Source organism: Protopterus annectens, chromosome 2.part0 (genome assembly GCF_019279795.1).
Source record: "Protopterus annectens isolate FY-2018-M chromosome 2.part0, PAN1.0, whole genome shotgun sequence".
Classification (NCBI taxonomy): Eukaryota; Metazoa; Chordata; order Ceratodontiformes; family Protopteridae; genus Protopterus; species Protopterus annectens.
The window spans coordinates 1,155,358,830-1,155,381,166 of NC_056728.1; the positions used below are offsets into that span (position 1 = coordinate 1,155,358,830).

Consider the following 22,337-nt stretch of genomic DNA (forward strand, 5'->3'; position numbering starts at 1 on the left):
ATTATACGTATATGGCATTCCTCTTCCACTGTGCTTTTGTATTCTATTGCAAGACTTCTCACTAATAGTGGAGTTATTTGGGAGAACTTGTTATAAGTAATCACAAGACAACAACCACAAGACGGCATTACCATCTGTGAAGCTCCGCTACACACAGGAGTTTGAAAAATGATTAAGCCTAAAAATAAAAGGGAGGCAAAACCCACAAAAATATACTTTTTAAAAGGCAGGTTTGTTCTCTCTAAATGGCAGTGGTTCATTTTCTACAACACAATCATACCCTACTGCTACTAGAATACACTTCTGACATTTACAATATGGTAATATATGCATTTCTGGACACTGGTAAAATACTTGTGCTGATATCTTCTAAAGATCTGCAAGACATTAGTTATGCAGCCAGTCAGGATGCTTTCTAATGCAAACACTGCCACCTCATGGTATATACTGTATGACAACCTAAGGAACACTGAATTTCTCATTCATTTTCAAACTTGAAAAATAGACAAAAGAGTTACCTCTTTCCCTCATGCATCAGATCAAAAGCTTCATTGATTTTATCAAAAGGAAGTGCATGAGTGATGAATTCATCCACTTTTAGTTTCTTAGCCATGTAATCACATACCAACTTGGGTACACTCTCCACACTCTTCCAGCCTGTTACAGCAGAGATAAAATGAATATATTAGTTACAAGTAAATATAGTTCTTTGACATTTTACAAAAAAAAAAAAAAAAAAAAAAAAAAAAAAAATTCAGGTGTTATCATGAATCTTTAGGGCAACAATATGCAAAACCATGCAGCCTAGGCCCTTCCTGCCTCATGCGGCACTTCTCCATGCAACACCATAGGTTTCTTCCTATACAGGGGAAAAACATCTTTAGGCTACACAATATGTCACTTTCAATGCAGTGAGCACGCTAGGGTTAGCATAATACATGATGCTCAGGGTCTTGTACTATACACCATTCACTCTTGGGACATCATATCCCTGCCCCACATTCCCAAGCATGCAGCAACAGCAGCAGGTTAAAACCTTCCAACTGCTAGACTTCCAGTACCCATGATGAGAGACCAAAATATATCAAGCTACTGGCACTGCAATAAGAAACCCCCAATTTCTGGAAGAAATGTGGACAAACTTATTCCAAGTCAACCTTAGAGAAAGAAAAATGCAGCATACAGCAGCTTCTCTATGGTTACTGCATTTAGTCCAGTTGCAGTTCTGGAAGAACACTTTTAAACTTCAGGCACAATAAGACTGCAAGTGAACACAGCTACTCATTCTCGGGAGCTTCCAGGTAGCAAACAGAATAACCTTTGTAACCGAAAGTTGTATTTATCATACTATACAGCAACTGATGGATAAGTACTGCCATCAGACTCCCCTTGTCAAAAATGTAAGCAATCCTGAAAAACAGCTGACAGATCACATCCTCATTCAGGTCTTTTTCTTACTATCCATTATGACTAAAAGGATAAAAAAATGACTTTTTGCTACAAACTATGTACCTATAAGGTTGTGTGTAGCCTTACAGCTGAAGTGTCTTGCACTTTAACCAGGGTAGAGGGCTGGTACAAGCAACAGGCAAACCAACTGTATTAGCAAACTCACCATTACAATGATAGATGTCAAAAATAGAATCAATACTGTGGAAGAATTACTTAATATATGGGAAATGACTGCAAGGAGATGGAAATCATCGAGACTGGAATGACAGTATTTGTATCATACTGAAATTATACATTTTTGTTGGAGCTGCACTTAAATGGAACATACATGTATAAATTATATAATTACATACATGTTCTACATATACACAAATATATACATATATACATATATATATATATATATATATATATACACACACACACACACACACTCGCACTATAGGATAATACATTTATCTACTATATTCTTCATTGTTAATTTGAATGTTTTCACATCGGGGTATTCCTCCCCCTCATCTTGTACACACCAAACAAAACCTCTTCAGTCAGGAAACTATTCCACTACTCTGCAGTATCTCTCCAATATATTATTGTTCAGTTTCTGGAGTCCTCTCCAACATATTCAAATAGTCTTGTTGAGGGATCACAATCCTGTTCATAGTGGCATCACTACCAAGCAGTGAATTCCTCTCTTTAGGGCAATCACAGAGTAAAACCAACACAACACATTGCAGATCATCTTTGAAACCTTGTTCTTTTAGGATTAGACAAGTTAAATAAATGGGGTACATTAAAATCCCTTTAAGTACAGTGCCATCTCACCCCAAGTAGTCAGGAAGACTTCAAAACATCTGTACATCTGTTTTGGGAGCCTCGAAACTGCTACCAAATGAGGCAAATTTTCAGCACTACAAAACAGTGCCTTTATCCTTGCTTTCATGAATCCCGCCTCCAACATACCTGCAATATCCTATAAAAACCGATAATCTTCTTCTATTGCCTTTCACTCTCCTAAAACCAAACTCTTGGTATCCCCCTCTTTGGAATCTAGTCATTTGCATTATACGGAGGCTCTGGGACACCACCAATATCTGCACTAGAGGTTATACCATAAAGCTATTTTACCAAAATAAACTTCCAGCATTGGCATACAATATCCTGATTTAGCTTCTGTTGACCTTGTTATCCCACCACCAAGCCAATTTACTTTTCAGACTGAGTTGTCAGATTATCCTGATCCTGGGCAAAATAAGGACTCACTGTTTCTGACCTGAAAAGTCTATACAGAATACTGTCCAAATCATTCCAAAGTTTTCTTTTCCTTATAATAGATAGATTTAAGTTACCCTTGGTTAAATTCTAGACACCGGCGTCAACATGAGATGCACAGAGCATGCACCCAGCATGGAGTTATGGCAACATCTAACCCTTCTTTCCCCAATATATGGCAACATCTTCCTTCCCCAACATATGTTAGTGTAACCCTGAAAAAGGACAGAGGGCTCTTTTCTTAAGGGGCATCAATGAGTGGCTGAGGCTAAATTTGATTCTACCATCTCAGCTGCATGCTGGTCTATAGTACCTCTTTATATTGTCTCAAATTCCTTCCCCTTTGTTTTATAGCCCCCAAATGCAGACACCGGGTTTAATGTTATTCCCAGTTTTAAATCTCTTCTATAATGAAATGGGCATTCTTAATTGTTGCTAGAGCTTTTTATTAAAAAGGAGGAGACGCTGAATGGAGGGTCTCATCTGTGTCAGTCAGTGATAGACCACATGGATGCAAGAGATCCCACAGCACAAAGTCCCAGATGCCCTGGCCACATTTCCCCTAGTAGTAGGAATACAAACTCGGGGGGGGTCTCCACTGTAAAAGAAGCCAGTAGCCTAGTGTGACTAACCCAGTCAAAGGATAATAAAATTACAAAAAGTTTGATGACACTGCATTTCCACATTTATTATGCTTATGTTATATCAGACTGGATGCTTCAGTGCATCTATACAAGAGGGAGTAAAATTCAACAGCAGGCAGCAGCCTCATTTAAGGTTTAAGGACATACACCATCGGTGATCACCAAGATTAGTAAGTAACTGGTTCTGAAGTAATTTCTGGATGTAGCCGAGTTATTAGGATCACAAAGCAGATGTCCAGAGAGAATATCCACAGCAAGATGGACTACATGCAGTGCAACTGGAAGAAAGGTTCAAGGACAAGTGCTATCTTACGGTGGATGACTTGGTCAAGTGCATCGCATTTTACAAAGTTAGGAAAACCGCCAGGTACATCTGCTGCTGGTACGATATCTTTGCTAGTTTATGCTGAAATCACCCTTAAAGGTACCTGCTCTGACCATTAACAATCGACCAGTTAAGGTATTCTGCATGCCCTAAAGGGGTCATAGGTGGTGGCACTGGCTATAAATGTAACAATTTTATTGACTAACTACAATTTTAAACAGTTCTACATTTGCATTACGTTACATGGTGACAGGCAAGGCATTACAAATACAGAAACCCCACTACAGCAGTTAGTAGATCTAAATGCATGTAGGTATTGTACCTGGAATGCAGGCAATACCACCACTATAACATAACCAGGTTTCTGCAGTTACACAAATGCCAAGGTCTGAACTTTAGGAAGGAAGGCGTTTAGTTTTCTAGCATTCAGCAGTGTTACCTTAGCATTATCCAGACTACAGTCTGCCAAGTTGCGATTCCATCAGGTAAACTCTGCTTAAAAGCACACCAACAGAGCTAAACAAGTTTGACCATTATGCAAAAACCAGTGTGTGAAAGATAAAGGCCACCACCAGCAAAGTGGGTGGCTCTACTGACCAATTCATCCCAAGCACGCACACTGGATCCTCCCAGAATGAGCATTTCCCAGTCAATTTTACCATTGGGTATTATGAATGGTAGAAAGCTGCTCAATCCCAGGGCTTTGCCCTGTTATTTTATTTAAATTGTTTAACAGATAGTGCACGAATTAGTAATGACCAATTTCAGGTTCAGCCCTGGTTAAATGCAAAACATTTCACAAATAAAACACAGAAATGTAAGCAATAACAGTAGCTCAGTAATTACACAGAAAAAAAATGTTCAAACACACGAGAGGGCGGCTCAAGGTTTCTGTGAACCCCCCCACCGGGTTGTGACACCAAAGATTATACACCTTCCCATGAGCAACTACAAAGTTTCAACTATACCTGGGGTAGTGACAGGACCCAAGAACTGTAGTGACATCCATAATCCTTGCACCAGAGGCAGATGTCATCCTATTCTTTACTAGGATGGCAAGTGTGCACATCTGTGTGCTGTAGGCTTGTACGATTTCTACGGTACAAGTATGCAGTACAGGTAACTTTCACAGAAGGTACAGATGTAAATATGATTTATGCATCTGTGCTACATGGCTGATGCAAGCAAAACAGGAGGCCTACACAAGGAGTCATGTACTACCTCAGTACATGCAAAAATTAAAGCTTTGGGGCTGTGGTAATATAGTGCTGTTTACAGAGTGGATGGCATGCAGAAATTAGTTGCCATCCAAACTGGAGACATTTTTCACATTGGTTTGTCCATAACATGAGTCTCAGAAGATAAAGTGCTAGCAGGCTGGCTAAACAGGAGGCTGGGACAACATGGAGACAAGATGGCCCCGCCCCAGGGATTAACTGCACAGCTACAAATTAACAGTACAGATGGAAAATTACTGCAAAAACCACGGTGGAGCACAACGTATAACCAACTTGGATACATACACTAAGGGTAATCAATTCTGGATGACAGATTTGGTCTAAGTTAGGGTTATGATCTATTTTAAGTGAAGCCTGTAATGAATAGGCTGGTTTCTTTAGATACTTTGTATATACTAGAGGAGGTCCTACCACTATCTTTTGTGCGGATGTTCTACCGTCCATCAGCTGTACAGTCAGAATCAAGAATCATGAATCACCTGCAAACCATGGAGGGAGGTCAGTCTTCCAAAAGGTTTCTATATTAGTTTATTAAAATCAGACTTTCAGGTCACTGAACTTGAAGTAGTAATTTGGCTAAAATACCAAGGCTCCCACCAAGTTAGGACACCACAGAAATTGGGAGTGAGAAATGAATACAGAAGACCCTCTAAAAGCCTTTTGAGTTTGCCCCACGTGCCATTATCCACATTGTTTGGTTCTCTCCTTGAGCTATTTATCGGAATGCTAGATGCACATTTTTAATGACAATGATAACCAAGCAGAAGAATCACAAAAACACCCCTTTCTTTCAAATCTACTAGGCAAGTAGCAGGGGATTTATCACAACACAAGTCTGACGAGTGCCTTCTGAGAAAACACCACACAAAATGGCAATGGCTGCATAATACATTACTCTAGGACACCCTACAGGCTTCATAAATGTGGGATATTGTCACCTCCCAAAGACATTCAACTGCTCTTCAAGCAAAAAAAAAAAATTTTTTGCTGATCCCTACAGCAGTTATGAAAGCCCAGAGTAAAGACAAGGGAATATTGTTTATGCACTCCAAGACAATTCACATAGGCTGTTTAATAGCCATTTGTACAGTAAAAAAATCACTGCAATCACATTAATAATCTTGAAATAGATAACTAGGAATGCAAATATTTGTTCAAGTATTTTGTTAACTCACCTCCAAAAGCAGTTCCTTTCCATGTTCTACCAGTTACCAACTGGAATGGTCGGGTGGATATTTCTTTTCCTGCACCAGCTACCCCGACAATCACACTGGTTCCCCAACCCTTGTGACATGCCTCAAGAGCAGCTCTCTATTTAATTAAAAAACAGAAAAATATTTTTATTTACTGGGCTTCAGCACATAAGATGCACTTTTAAAATGGACAGTAAAGCACAAACTTTTTAGTAGCCCCCAATAAGAGACACAGTTATGCAGCACTAAGTGTAAGGAGGACTCAAAAGAGGGTCACTCTACAAATCAGGCAAACTATGGCAAAATGACCGTCATGGTACAGATGTCCTACCATGTGCCACACAGGAGAATACTACTTTATATGTTCTACAATGCACCCCTCCCCGCAAAACAAAAGGCCAGGACACTAACTGCCTCTTTCATAATTGTCTGACTGGGAAACCCCTCCTACTGTTCATAGACTTGGTGATTAATCACCCCCCCAAACAAAAACTGGTAGGATGATAGCACAGTTGAGCATTAACCCATACAGAAAAATGCAAGAATCCCACTCCACGCCAGGTGCAGAACACATTCCAATCCCCAAAGAGGTGCATCAAAAACATCAGTCAAGAGAAACAGTATTCTCAACCTCCCTCAACACAGCAAACAAAATGTTAACAGAGGAAGTGACATCCTTCTTCCTTTTTTGAACCATAGCAGAGATGAACTATTTTATCAAATATAAGTACTATTGACAAAGTCCAGAAAAGCAGAGCTACAACTGTGTGCTTCAAAAGGATACAACTTTAGAGCTACCAATACGGTGATCCAGTGGGTATCACCAAGCTGAGACACAGATCTAGGTATGGATGCTGGAGCAACCTGTCTCATACAGACGTGGCTCATGCAACTTGAAACTGCATCCACCCATCACCTCAGTACAGGCACAAGAGCCCATGTGTTTGCAACATAACACATCAAATAACCTAAGAGGGGAAAGGCACCAGACATCAAAACTGATGGGATCATTTGCAAAAAATGATGACACAGAGGGCCCAGTTTAGAGTCCTATCAAACCACAATTTGACATTTTATTACCGGGAAAGTCCGACTGGATAACAGCCCATTTTCAGAACAGGCCCAGGGCGAAAAAGCACCAAAGTATTAGAAAACATTTCAAGAATAATAATTTTACAGTCTTTAAAAATACACAAAACAGGTTAAATGAATTATACCAAATTAGACATGAAAACATTGGTTAAGAATAGATACAAGTTATACGACAAGGATTTAACAGAGAAAATTTAGCCTTTACTTTCTCTAAACTGGCGAGGTAGTATAATACAAACAGAACTGCAATATAAAGTGAGAAAACCAGGCTTTTATTTTTAGACAAAGTTTTGGGGGGAGAAACTGAGAAGTAAGGAAGTGAGTGAAGAAGGCAAAATAAGGAGTCTCCTTGTCAAAAAGGCTCAGGGACAGCCATCATTAATTTGAAGAGATGCATTCTGAAAAAGTCTGGTCTCCCCCCTTTACTGTAGAGCAGTTGTGCAAACCAGGATAATATAAAGCCTTAGCTGACACCCCCCCCCCCCCAGAAGGTTTCTGCTCATACCTTAACAGGAGCTAGATGCCCTGATCACAACCCTGAGAAGCAGAGGCCACAAAAACACAATAGTGAAAACTAAGAATTTTAATCGATTAGGATAATGACAGCTTAGTCAGTGCAAAACACCAGCAAATAAAGGGAGAATTCTAGTTTTAGAAAGACTGTCAGGATAAAGTCTATACAGCATACTTCCTGCTTGTTACTCAAACAACTTGAAAGAATGGGACATGAAACAAAAGCCTGGCAAGAGGTTGTTGGCAGTAGCATTTCACATTTTTACACTGTTTTCTCCCTTTACTCTTAACGTAATAATGGTTAATGAAGAGGGTTAGCATCACTGTTTGAGATCACGTGACATGAGCACCATCACCCTGGGAATCTGAATTCAAGGAGCTTTAATATTCTCTTTCAGCCGGAGGAAAAAGAAAAGACTGTAGTTTTCTTATGCAAGAATAAAATACTTCACATTCTTATCCGAAGCACCTGCGTCTTAGCAGTCCACTCAATGCTCCCATCATTAACTGCAAGAAACCCTTAACTTATTTAAGGTGGCACACAGTTGTCTAGAATAGCATGGCCCTACAAGCTTTCACCACTGTCACTTAAATCATTAACCTGACTAAAGGGCGAGTTTTGGCAGATTATGTTGTTGAAATAAGAAACCAATTTAATTTAAAAACAAATCTCAGTGGAGCACTGAGCAAATATTAAACTCAAAAACACAACAAATCCAGGGGGTAGCTATGGGGGCAAGATGTGCTCCCATATACACAAACATTATTTTGTCTGCTTGGGAGGATAGATACATTATCAACTCTGAGCTTAAACACTGTTGGAATTTTATAGGCGCTTTCTGGACGACATGTGTTTATGGGTAGGTTCAGAAGATGGTAATAGAAAAGGAGGTTAGGACAGGAAGACATGACAAATTTAAACCCATCCTAGGTAACAGAACAGGATGGAAAAATGATGAATTAAGTTGATAAATATGAAGGCGAAAGCAATTTTGTGTTGGATTTTAGTGGGGAAGCAGTAAAGATTAGAAAAATTCTAGAGGATGAATGGAATAGATTCAGAGAAATTTCTGACCTTGAATGCTTGTTTGTACAGCCACTAAAATGTACTTATCGAAAGGGTAAGAGCTTAAAGACAATTTTGGAAGGCAAAAATATATATAGCAAGAGAAGGAAAAGTAGGAACATTTAAGTGTGGAAGATGTTCACAATGCCCACATATTTGTACAAGAGCGACTACTTATATTAAAAGCAGGGATTTTCTGATTCAAAGCAAATGTTTAGCAAATTGCGAAACTAGTGGTATAGTTTACATAGGGTTGTGCGATCATTGCAATGCATTCTATGTGGGGAAAGTCATAAAGAAAACTGAAAAACAGAATTTATGAGCATTATTATGAAATTAGGACTAAATGCACACACAATGCACTTTACAGACACAAAATTAGCTGTCAGGAGGAAAATTTTAATTTTTTTTTTAGAAGTAGTGGAAAAAGACATAAGGGGTGGACTATGGGAAACATCTATAGAATACAAAACTATTGTGGCAATTGTTCTTGGAGGCTAATAAACCCCAGGACTGAATGACGCAGTTTCCCTTGCCCCAGTTTTAAAGATGAGGGCAGCTAAACTTTAGATATTAATTTATTTATTTATTATAAGTTTGATTTTTGCTTATCAAATAGGTAGAGTTTTCATGAATTTCTTTAATATTTTACAATACTCTATGAAGGTATATGTTTTTAAAGTATTTGTTTGTAAATAATATATTACAACACTAGATGGTGCTAGCACCAACTGACAATGACATTGTATTAGTTTATTGTATTTGTATTATTTATGTATTTTAAATGCATAAAGTATTTATTATAGAAAGTTGGTTTTAGGTATGCTAATATTGTCAGGTTTTCAAAATGTGTTTTTAAAATGTTTTTCTTTACATGTTAAGTAGAATATTTGGTTTGTTTCCTATGGAGGTGCTCACTAATTAATGTATTTAAATGCCTTATTGATCAATTAGATAATTAACTTAAAGGGTATTTAATGATAGGGGTGTAGTCGATAAGCATTCAGTTATACATCAGAAGAAGTCATTGGAAACGAAAACGCACTGTGTTTTACGAAATAGCGTTTATGTGCTATATGTGTGTTGGAGTGCTGTGAGTTACAATAAAGTGTTGAAAGTACAACAAGGGAGTCGAGCCTCTTCTTCTTCACTAGTGCCCTTTGTTTTTTAGTTGGACTGTTTTTGGCACTTGACCTTGGTTTTTTTCTTTTTCAAATATTAAACTCCTCACAAACTGAAACATATTTCATCTGGATAAAAGCACCTAACAGTGCTGTTCTGAACACATTCTCAGAATAACCTCTTGGAACGTCAGGTTCACTGTAAAAGGATACTGACAAATGAATCTCATCTCTCAAGGACCAGTGCTGATTAAGCAACTGGAAATAGTTCATTTTTCACATCACTACCAGCCAAGCTTTAGTAAACTTTCTGCACATCCTCCCCAATACTGCCAACTACCCACTTTTTTTTTTTAAACAGCTTTATTAAATATTCACATTTTTAAACGACAGTTGCACACATTAGCAAAAAAACATTAAAAAAAAAACAAAAAAAAAAAACACACCATTTATTGTGCATGATCGTTCTCTGAACTACATAAAATGCTCAATTTCTGCCTTCCCTTAGACCTCACTACTCCTCGATTATTCTGCACATCCAGTTCCCACAGATTCCATTTCTAGGTTTTGCCCCCCCCCCCCTTTCTTAAGATCCCACCTCCAGTTCTCTCAATGCTTTACAATACTGAATTAAATTACAGTTGGTTTTAGATATTTTTTCTAGTAATTACTCTGTCGGCCTAGCATTACATTTAGCACAGCCTTACTTTGGGGCAATTTAGATCACATATCCTAGTTTCATCTGAAATAATCCACCTCACCCCAAACATTTTTGGCAGAGTACTCGGTTGGCCAACCTGTTGCAAAAAAAAGTTGCCCATTACTACTTCCTTCCTATCCAACCTTGAAAATTTGTAATCTTCCTACACAAACAAATTCTCAGCAGCCTGCTTGGGGTACAAAAATACCTTGGCAAGCAACTCCAAACAAAATTCTAAACCTTCCGGAATTTACTGCATACTTGGTAATGTAAGCTGCCCTTCTGTTCTCCTTTTCCTCATATTTTAATATGTCCTACACATACTTGGTAAGCTTCTATTGTAGACTCCACTAGAACATCTACCAGAGCTTAGCATTGCCCATCTCATTCTTTCCACATACATACCAATCTCTAGTAGGGAAGGCAGCAGTCCAAAACTTCTTGGCCTTTTCATTCTTGCCTTTCCATCTCTAATTATTTGCCTCCAATACCTTGGTTCCTTTGCCAGTTTTATCCAATAAATCTAGCCTTCTGTTTCTGCTTGTGTTAATGTATGAACTTTAACTGCATACCTAAAAAAATACCCCTTCAAATATGCAACCCTAAACCACCTTTTTCTATGGAGGGGAATTCTTATTCCCTTAACCCCTGCCCTCTTCCCCTCTCAAATTACTTCAATGCTTTACTAATCCACAACTCCACCCCCCCCCCCAGTTGATATTCCTTCAGGGCTTTACTAATTCACCCTTCCCCCCAGGTTGCTAAGCCTGACCTGCAGAATACTAAAAGGGACCTTTTTTTTTTTTTTAATTCTACTACCCAATACTACAAGCTACTTTACTATCCATAAATCAAGAGCTTCCAGCTTCTCAATTCCTGTATCATTTTTTTTTGTCCAGTACCCTATCATATCCTCGGCTGCCATAATTGAATCCTTTTAATCCAGCACTTAAATATCTTGTCTCTCCATAAAATAGGTATACCTGAACCAATTCAGCTGTGAATATAGTCTACATCTTTGTTTTATCCTCACTTACTTTATAAACTGAAAACACCCCAAACCCTCTTCAAAATGCTCACCACCAATTAAAAAAAAAATGTTCTAAACCAAAGTGTCCTTTTCTGGTTTTAAAGTACAAAGTATATGCAAATAACCATACCAGTTATATGGTTAAAGGAGAGACAGAAACAGAGAGAGAGAGAGGACACCCCTGTCCGGCTCCTCTGTGCAAACAGCTTGTCAGAGGGGAACACTCCTACCTTAATTTTTGCATCTGATGCTTCATATATATTCTCCTAAATCAACTATTACTGTGCCAGGGGAACACAGATAACTACTACAGCCCTACTTACAACATCCAAGTTATCAAATGCTTTCTCTTGCCAGCAGTGACCTTTTCATACACATTGGTTCTTTCTGGGTAGTTGTTGCTCTATTAATATCAAAATGTTTTGCCTCCCCAGTACAAAAAACTATCATTTGTATCTATTAATCTTGGAAACACACCTTTACCTTTCTCTTACCAAATATAAAAGACAGTTTACAACATGGTTTCCACCTTAAAGATCTGCAAAGTTTTGCTTATTATCACTTTCTTCCCTTCCAAAGTCCAGATTTGCACAGAGAATACATCTGTTTCCTGGATACTACCCTGCTGGACAGATTATATAGTGGCTGTATAAAAAGTGTACACCCCCCCCGTTAAAATGCCAGGTTTTTGGGATATAAAAAAGTGAGACCACAATAAATCACTTCAAAACTTTTCCCACATTTAATGTGACCTATAACCTGTACATTTCAATTGCAAATGTAATCTGTTAGGGGAAAAATATATATAAAAAATGTACAATAAGCTGGCTGCATAAGTGTGCACAACCTTAAGCTAATACTTTGTTGAAGTACCTTTTGATTTAATTACAGCATTCAGTCTTCTTTGGTAGAAGTCTATCAGCATGGCACATCTTGACCTGGTAATATTTGCCCACTCTTCCTTGCAAAAGTGCTCCAAAACTGCCAGATTGTGAAGGCATCTCTTGGGCACAGACCTCTTTAGGTCACCCCACAGATTTTCTATTGGACTTAAGTCTGGGCTCTGGCTGGGCCATTCCAAACCTTTAAATTTTCTTCTGGTGAAGCCATACTTTTGATTTGGATGTATGCTTGGGGTCATTGTCGTGCTGAAAGGTGAAATTCCTCTTCATCTTTCTAGCAGACGCTTGAAGGTTTTGGGCAAAAAGTGACCGGGTTTTGGAATGGTTCATAATCCCCTCCCCCTTGACTAAAGCCCCAGTTCCAGCTTAAGAAAAGCAACCTCAAAGCATAATACTGCCATCACCATGCTTCACTGTCGGGATGGTGTTTTTAGTGATGCAAAGTGTTTTTGCGCCAAACATACCTTTTGGAATGGTGGCCAAAAAGTTCACCCTTGGTCTCAGACCATAACACATTTTCCCACATGCTTTTGGGAGACCGGATATATTGTTTAGCAAATTTTAGTCGGGCTTGATGTTTGTGTAAAAAAGGCTTCAGTCTTGCACCCCTACCCCATAGATCAACAATGATGTGGATACGCACTCAAAAGTAAACCAATAAATCAAGAAAGAGAGAGCTAGAGTGAAAGCTGAACCCAAACGAGGTATACGCAATACATTTATTAAATCCACACAGAGCAGCCGAAAAAAAACAAACGCCTTTACACATCAAATTCGCGTTGTCTCAACTATTTTTCAAAATTATTAAAAAAATGTATAAAAATGAGGTTAAAAATTTGACTATGCCTTTATTAACTATATAAAAACAAAGGAAACAATGTCATCTCCTGGCCAAACATATTACTGCATTCCAAACCTTTCAAAGTTTGGCAGACCTTAATTTCAATAGTGGGAATATTGAAACAATCATTTAAACCAGGAAAATTTCCTGCTTCAAGGGTGAGTTGCCACCACAGTTCCCTAAATTCTATCTTTTCTTCCCATGGGTCTCCCCTAATATCATTTTTAATTTGTTCCAACACAAAGAAAGAATTTGGGTTTTGTGCATAACTTTGAATGTTTGAACAAAGCACTAGTTTCCTTGCCAACTGCCATATCATAAATATGTTCATAGATCCTTCTTTTCAACAATCTTTCAGTTTTCCTGACATAGAAGGAACTACAAACTAGGCAAATGGCTAAATAAACTATTCCTTTTGTTTCACAGTGATAATCAGTACTGTTAATGCATTTTTTTCTACTCTCTAAATAAACCTGGTCTGTATTCATAATACATGCACATTGAGAACAATGTCCGCATTTATATGTACCATACCTTTTTCTATTGGTATTAGGCTTACTATTCTTATTTTCCAAGATGTTTCTTATACTCTGAGTTTTTATATACCACTTTGAAAGGCAAACCAGAAACATTATCCAAATCCGAAAGGGACACAAATCTGTCCCATTCTTTTTTCAAAATTTTTTTAGTATCATTCAAAGCACTGTATTCCAAAATCAATCGCTTGTTGATAATATTTATGTTGTTATTTTCCTTGTATATGTGTGTCCATCTTTACTTTCTTCCATATACCCCTGAATAGGTTTAAATCTACTATTTCTTCCTTTTTCAACCTCAGATCTAATATATTTAATAAATTCCAGGGGATATCTTCTTTCAACAAACATTTTTTCCAGCAAATTACACTCTAATAAAAAATCTGTGTCAAGCTAGTCATGCGGCACCCCCTTACAAACTGCCCCTTAACTATATTTTTCTTACAGTGTAGAGGATGTGCACTAAAAAGTAGATTTTTTTATATATCTTTGTTTCAAGTTTATTATCTACCTTATATACTTCTAAATCTAGGTAATGCAAAATTTCGTTTGATATTTTATAGGTAAACTTTAAAAAATGAGTGGTATCATTCATATATATCAAACTCTTCAAACTTTTTACCTGCTATCCAAAAAATTACTATATCATCCAAAAACCTTCAGCAGAGTGTCCAGCAGGATCTAAATTCAGAGTTTAAAATTTTCTTCCCATTTTGCCAAAACCAGGTTGCATACGTGGGAGCACACGCTGCTCCCATTGCCACACCCTGAATTTTTGGAAGACTTCTCCACTGAAATATATAAAATTGTTTTTTAAAACCATATCCAAACAAACATTAACTAATTTCTCATTATGTGTTAATCCCTGGTCTTCAAAAACAATTTCCTCAAACATTTCCATCACAGTACTATAAGGTATAGGATGAAAACAAGTCTATAATGTCAACGGTTACAAATAAAAAGTCTTCATGGTAAAAATTATTAGAAATTTCTCTTAATAGGTCCCATGAATCTTTTAAAATAACTTTTCTTCCGACCCATAAATGCTTTAGTTTGGTATCCACATATTTAGCTAAAGGTAAGGTTTTAGGCCCTTCTGCAAATACTATGGGTCTTAGTGGTTGGTCCCTCTCATTTTTGTGGATCTTGGGTATTCCAAAGATAGTGGGTACTCTAGGTTTGTCCACTTTTAAATATATATATATATATATATATATATATATATATATATATATATATATTTTTTATCAATAAGACCTTCTTGTAACATATCACTGAGACCAATATCTATTTTATTATAGGTTATGTTCACTTCATTCTTCGAAACACTAGAATATCTTGAATCATACCATAATATTGGATTCATCTTACCCTCATTGTATACTATCCATTATAAAACACCCCACCGCCTTTATCTGGTTTCATTACTCATATGTTAAAATTTTACTTTAATTCATCTAATATTTCTTTTTCCTTAATACTTGGGTTAGTCTTATATTTAATTTTATTCTGTTCTTTCCTAAGTTCCTTCTCTATAATTTTCTCCAGATTTTTTAACTGCGGATGTAAAGGGGGGTTATAGGTAGTTTTTCTCTTTAATCCTTGATCTATAGGTGCATTAGCCATAGGAAACATTATACTTAACATTAACTTTCCTTAAAAATAGTTTAACATCAACAATAATCTTGTTAAATCCCCTTTTCTGTATGGAATAAATATTAAACCTTTAGAGAGCAGGTCAAAATGTTCTCTCTCTAAAGTTGTTACTAAAATTATATATGGAAAAATCTTTATATGTATTTTTAACCCCATCAACTAAAATGACATTTTGGTTCCTACAGGTGGAATAGGTATAAAACCAATATCTCCCTCTCCCCCTTCTCCTCCCCCTCCATTGAAAATTTGATTGTTGATTTCCTTGCTTATTCATCAGCCTTTCCGATCTACGTAAAGGTGGAAAGGCTTGATTGTAATCTGGATCAACATCTTCTTGGTGGCGATTATAATTTAAGCAGTTATCATGGAATTCATTAATCTGTTTATTCTCAGTCATTCTTATTATGTCCATAGTGGGGTTTCATATTCATTAACATCTCTTTCCAGTTTTTTCATTTTTCTTTGTACCATTTCACCACATTTGTCATCAATTTCTCTTCTTATATTAAAATACTTTTCTTTTTCTTCACTAATTGTAAAGATTAAATCATCCTTAATACACTGGTCAAGCTCGTCTATGCTTTTCTGTAAATCATCCTGACATCTTATATTTTCCTTAATAATTAAAGTCTTAAAATCTCTAAGCCACACTTTTTAAAAACCTATTAATCATAAAATACAGAACCAATTTGCGCATTGCTAGGAAACTTACAAACACATAGTCCCTTAGGGACCATTTCCCTTGAAATACATTTAGTTAAGTACTCAGTTAAGTACATTTTCCCACATGCTTTTGGGAGACTGGATATATTGTTTAGCAAATTTTAGCCGGGCTTGATGTTTGTGCAAAAAAAAAAAAAAAAAAGGCTTCAGTCTTGCACCCCTAGCCCATAGTCCAGACATGTGGAGAATACAGGAGATTGTCATATGTATTGCACAACCAGTACTTGCTAGAAATTCCTGCAACTCCTTCAGTGTTGCTGTAGGCCTCTTGGCAGCCTCCCTGACCAGTTTTTGTCTTGTCATCAATTTTGGAGGGACGTCCAGTACTTTGCAATACTTTTCCATATTTTCTCCACTTTTTGACGACTGGTCTTCAATGTGTTCCATGGTATATCCAATGCTCTGGAAATTTTTTGTACCCTTCTCCTGACTGATACCTTTCAACAATGAGATCCCTTTGATGCATTGTAAGCTCTCTGCGAACCATGGCTTTTGCTGTAGCAGGCAACTGAGTAAATGTCAGGAAAATCCTACTAGGACAGGTGAACTTTATTTGGGGTTAATCAGTCTCTAAATTGATGGCAGGTGTGTACCCAAGAAGACTAACTGTTAAAGCACCTTTTGATTTCATTACACCAAAGTATTAGTTTAAGGGTGTGCACACTTATGCAACCAGCTTATTGTATGTTTTTTTATTTTTTATACTTTCCCCTAACAGATTTGTTTTTCAATTGAATTGTACAGGTTATAGGTCACATTAAAGGTGGGAAAAGTTTTGAAATAATTTATTGTGGTCTCATTTGTTACATCACAAAAACCTGACATTTTAACAGGGGTGTGTACACTTTTTATATCCACTGTACATTACCTTTAGTCTCATCTCTTCCTAATCTTATTAATTCTTAACGTTGGCATAATTAAGGCTTCCATAAAACTACTACATTAATGCCTTTTCTTGGCTTTACCATTCTTGTGCTTTATAAATTTTCATAAGTTTCCAAAGCATCCCTTTTTTTGTTTTGTTACAGGCTCCGTATGCTTGGTGACACTATTTTCCACTCCTACTGGTCTTGATCCCATTTGCTCTCCTGAGAGTTTTATCCCTAGCATGGGGGGGGGGGGGGGCACTGGAGGAGCCATTACAAGGACATCCATACAGATACCATCCTCGCTGGCATCCTAGCAATGATGGCATTTGCTATAAGGCCTTATTCCTGCTCCCAGTGTCCAACAATCACCAGTGCTTCCCAGCGAGCGTGCGCATTTCTACCCACACAATAAGGTTACCATCAGCAGCTTGGGATCACAAAGCCTACATGCTCGGTTGTGGCCATTTCAGTATTCTTGCAAGCCTCTGCCTGCATGGTGGCAACTGGCCAGCCCCAGTCACCACAGCACTTTATGATGTGAAAGTCACTTCCACTCTCCCAAATGGTTCTTCCAGAATCTGATCCACTACTCAAATCATGTGGGTGAGCCAGGGACATTTATCTGAAGTTCTGATTTCTTTCTTCTTGGCCCATTGCTTGCCAACCATCTAGCCAAGAATTAATTCATCACTGGGGTGACAGCATAGCCATCACCCACGTAGACACAAGGGTGTTTTGCCTCAATCCCCGAGATGAGTGACAGCACTGAAGACTTGTCAAAAGTTGGACAATTTGCCTATTACAGATGGCACTGAGGATGGACCGCTTGTGAAATTGGCAGAGGAGATGAATGACGCAACTACAAAACAGAACAGATTTAGGAAAGTCTCCTATGTTAGTGAAGACTGTCAACCCCTATTAAATACGATAACAGCAGCGGCAGTCTTAGAAAATTCAGGATACAAGTGTTCAGCAATCTGAGGATTCAGAGCACTTGAGTAAGCAAATAAAAAGGGAGACATTAACAAGTAGCTAGGATGAAAAAGAAATTGAGAAATGTATACAATACCAAGAAAAAAAATACATTAAAACAAAAGGGCACTACTTTGATATGAAATACCCAGACTACAGAACATTAACACACAACATTCACTTTCACTGACAAGTTAGGAAAAGGTGACTAAGGCAGGGGGGCAAGCTAAAAAAATCTAGACAGAACTTGGAAGGATTAGAGAACATTACTTTAAGATGAGAGACTAAAGCGGTCGTCAAGGCTCAGGCACCACATTATGTGGTGAAAACAATAACAGACTAATGACCATTATTCACTTATAACACCCGAAAGACCAGACATCTCTGAATTAGTACGTCTCTTCAGATCATGTGAGAAGTTGCACTAATATTAAAACTAGAAATGCAGTTATTAAAAGTAACATAAGATAATTGAATATTGGAATACTCCTCGGGAGCAAAAATAAAGGCTGTGAGCATGGCCACAGGATGCATAAATCTAAGTATGGAGCTGGTTTTACTCATGTTTTATATGGATCAAATGACCTAATTTTTAAGGACTTACTGTTATCAAGTAACTTGCAGACCTTCTTCGAGATAGCACAGCTTGTTCATGTGTTTGTATGCATTTCACATATACAAAGGGTAGTCAACATGAAGACAATTTTTGGCTGAATACCTACCTACATGAAAAATGGCCCACACTAAAAAAAAAGGAAAAAAAAAAAAAAAAAAAAGTGGAAATGGATACTAGATCAAAGCCTAATTTTGCGCACACATGTATTTAGGCAGTACAGAGTCTGCTTGTCAAGACAAGGGAAAAGAAATTTTACAGAAGATATTACAGTATTCGAACACCACACAACAGAATTTCTGCCAGGTTAAAAAATATAATTTCATAGACCGCTAAATTAAATTGTTATGGTGCGGAGAACATCAGTACATTTTTGGAAGGTTTCCTGGGTTCACACAAGACTGATGCAGCTACAGTTTAAGTAACATGACTACAAGGCAATGACTGTAAACTAGTTCTACAAGGGTACAAGTGTTTAACCTGTTACAAAGAGAAAAATAAAATTGGGGGGGGGGCATGACAGGGATCAAGGACTGTAGAGATATGGGATGATTACATCTTTGATTTACACAAGTAAATGTGTAACCATGTCAAATATAACTGTGGAACAGATACAATTGTTGGGGTGGACAGAACAGAGTAAAGGGTTATCTACAGGAATTCATACATTTCGTACATGAAACACAGGAAAGAAAACAGTTCAGAACTTGAGAGAGACACCCAAATATTAGATTCTGCAACATTAATAATTTTTAAGGAAACTTGCATATATACACAAGAATCATCACAGACTGTAAACAAACCTACAAGGGAAGATAAACACTGGTGTGCGTTTCTAAAGACATGCTTGTTACTTCATCTCAAGTTTGACCACCTCTGATGTACAGTGATCATAAATCTGCCAAACTGAAATCTAAGCCAATGCAGTGATGGCCAATAACTGGCTGTACATGGAAGCAAAACTGACACTACAAAAATGGAGTGATGCACTCTGGAAAGATAGCAGAAGGAACTTGCAAAATATGAAATGGAAATATCTAGCCACACAAGGTCAGGATACAGTTCCAAAAGATAAGACGAGAGGAAAAAAAAATGAAAAATGGGCTGAATTATACCTGAAAAACAGACTGGACAAGATCAAGTACATTCGAAGAAATCCTATAAAGATACAGCATAATAGGAAATAATGTTGTAAACCGAAAAATGCAAGAATATAAAATTATTACATTTATAAAATCTTATGACACTAGTCGATTCCACTGGGGGAGGGAGGGATAATTTTTGCCAGGAATGCTTAGGCAACTTCAGGTACTGAAAATTAGACGATATCGAAAGAAATACTTTGCAAACTGGACCCAAGCAAAACATAGGGTGGAGACAGAAAATGAACTTTGAGGTGCCTTTCCTTATTTAGAGAGACTGTGGAGACATGCACTTGTTAAAGGGAAAGGGAATCTAGACAAACCCACAGTTGTAAAGACCCACAACACAAACTTCTTGTTGTGGAAAAATAATGGAAGATCATTTTAGATAACTATCAGGACTGGAAAGATTAGGACTTGAAACCAGTATGTATACATTGAAAATAGGTCTATAACCACTCTTAAGTGTTTCACTTACAAGTTATAGAAAAGTACAGATGTACAAGATTTTACCGTAACAGCAGATGGCCAACTTCACTGCTACAGTACTCTTACTATTTGAATATAATGCCAGATTGTCTGATGTCTGGTCAGCATACCAAAGCTTTTGCACATTCCAGGCATCGTACGTCAGACATATGTCCTACGTGCAAGGCATAAGGTACACACGGATACCCAATCCTTAGAAATGAAGTGCCCAGAAAAACCAGAGCAACCCCAAAGAAAGTAGCATGTACATCTAGGATAGGAAGGAGAAAAGCATGTAAAGAAGGATCTCTCGGCCAGAAGGAAGGCAGAAAGTAACGAGGCAGGAGGGAGGGATCAGAATACTGCAACAGTGAGAAGTTGGACATCTGTTATGTTAAGATCTTTTACAGCACTGTACTATATCCCTCCTCATCACTGCTGCAGTATTCTTTAATCTTCGGGAAAAAAAGTACAAAAGCTACTGGAAAGTATGGGAGGACGAGGCACAGAAGAGCCCTCCAGAAACCCATAAAGGATGGCACTATCAAAACCCACCCTGGCCTTTGAAATGACATCCAACTTGTAATGTTTGATAAAATGTGTGAACAAAAGACCAAGTAGCAGCTTCCAAGATGGATCTAGTATCTAGACCATTTGGGAAGCACCAGAAGGTGTCACTGCCCTAGTAGAACGAGCATGAACTCAACAGGAAAGCTGTTTGCAGTGAAAAAATAGCAAAAATAAATAGTCTTAGAGGAGATGGTTTGCCACGAAAGGAAACAAAGTTGCCAATTTCCTGATATTACTAGGACAAGACAAAACAAAAATCAAGAGTGGTCTATGTACATCCCAAGGTGTGAAGAACCCTCCTCACTAACATTGTGCTGAAGGGAAAAAAGGAAGACCGAGTGACTCAAGGACAGAATAACCACTAGAGCATAAAAGGAGGACCGGTATGAAAAGATACCCTGTCCTTGTGAAAAAACAAAATGGAGGAACTACCATGAGTGCCTGAAGTACAGTGACCCTCTTGGCAGAAGAGCTACCAACAATACAGTCTTCCAAGTAAAATGTAGGCAAGTAATAATAAACAAAATAAATAAATAAATAAAATGTACAGGCTCAAAAGGGAACAGAGTCAATTTCTCAACAAAATTAAAGCCCCTAGAATGAGGGACAGCTTTCTTGGATGCCAAACACAAAGGGCGCCTTTTAAAATTTGTTTTGACTTTGGCAGATTCAAATGCAAATAAGTGGAAATGGCTAACAAATGAACTTTCAGATAAATATGCCAAACCACAACTGAGCATCTCGAAGGACTATAGGAACCCCCACAGAAAAAGGGTCCAGGTCATGCTCATGACAAACAGAAAAATATTTGGTGATAATAATTGTTACCCAATACTAGGTTTTCTGGTATCCTACAAAACCCAAACACATCTTCAAACTTGGTACCTGATCGAAATTGTAACCCTATAACCCAAAGTGATACCTGAAGGGTGGACATGTGAAGGTAAGAGATCCTAGTCTTCTGTGTAAAGCTCCATCATGCGGTAACGTGTGACAACTGCCCCTGGCCAGATGAAATAAGGGGGAACCAGTGCTGACTGGGCTAAAAGACAGTCGCCATTAAGATCTGGAGCATGTCCCACATGATCTTGTGCAGGACGATAGGAGAGGAAAAGGGGAGAGACATAAAAAACATCCTTTTCCAAGAAAAGACATTGTGTCCAATTTCCAACCCAGAAGACTCGGCACTAACAAAACTAGGGAAGTTGTCTGTTAAGACAGAAGGCGAAAACATCTACCAGACAAGCACCCTACTGATACACAATGTCCAGAAACACCTCCCTGTGAAGCATCCATTCGTTAGGATTTGTTCTGGACCTGCTCAGAGTTTGCCACCAGAATGCATTCCTTCGGAGCACAGATTGCTTGAAGAACCAGGTGACAGTGGACTGCAAAATCC

The 22,337-nt window shown here is 37.9% G+C and overlaps 1 protein-coding gene across 2 annotated transcripts in view; it reads right to left on the reverse strand.

Annotated features, from left to right (window-relative positions):
- LOC122793384 (alcohol dehydrogenase class-3) overlaps positions 1-22,337 on the reverse strand; it is a 230,777-nt gene that overhangs the window by 33,405 nt on the left and 175,035 nt on the right. For both annotated transcript variants that reach the window (XM_044061355.1, XM_044061356.1), the window contains exons 7-8: positions 6,107-6,242; positions 519-657 (exon numbers count right to left, since the gene is read on the reverse strand). In XM_044061355.1, the coding sequence (XP_043917290.1) occupies positions 519-657; positions 6,107-6,242 (275 nt within the window). The remainder of the gene's footprint in view (positions 1-518; positions 658-6,106; positions 6,243-22,337) is intronic.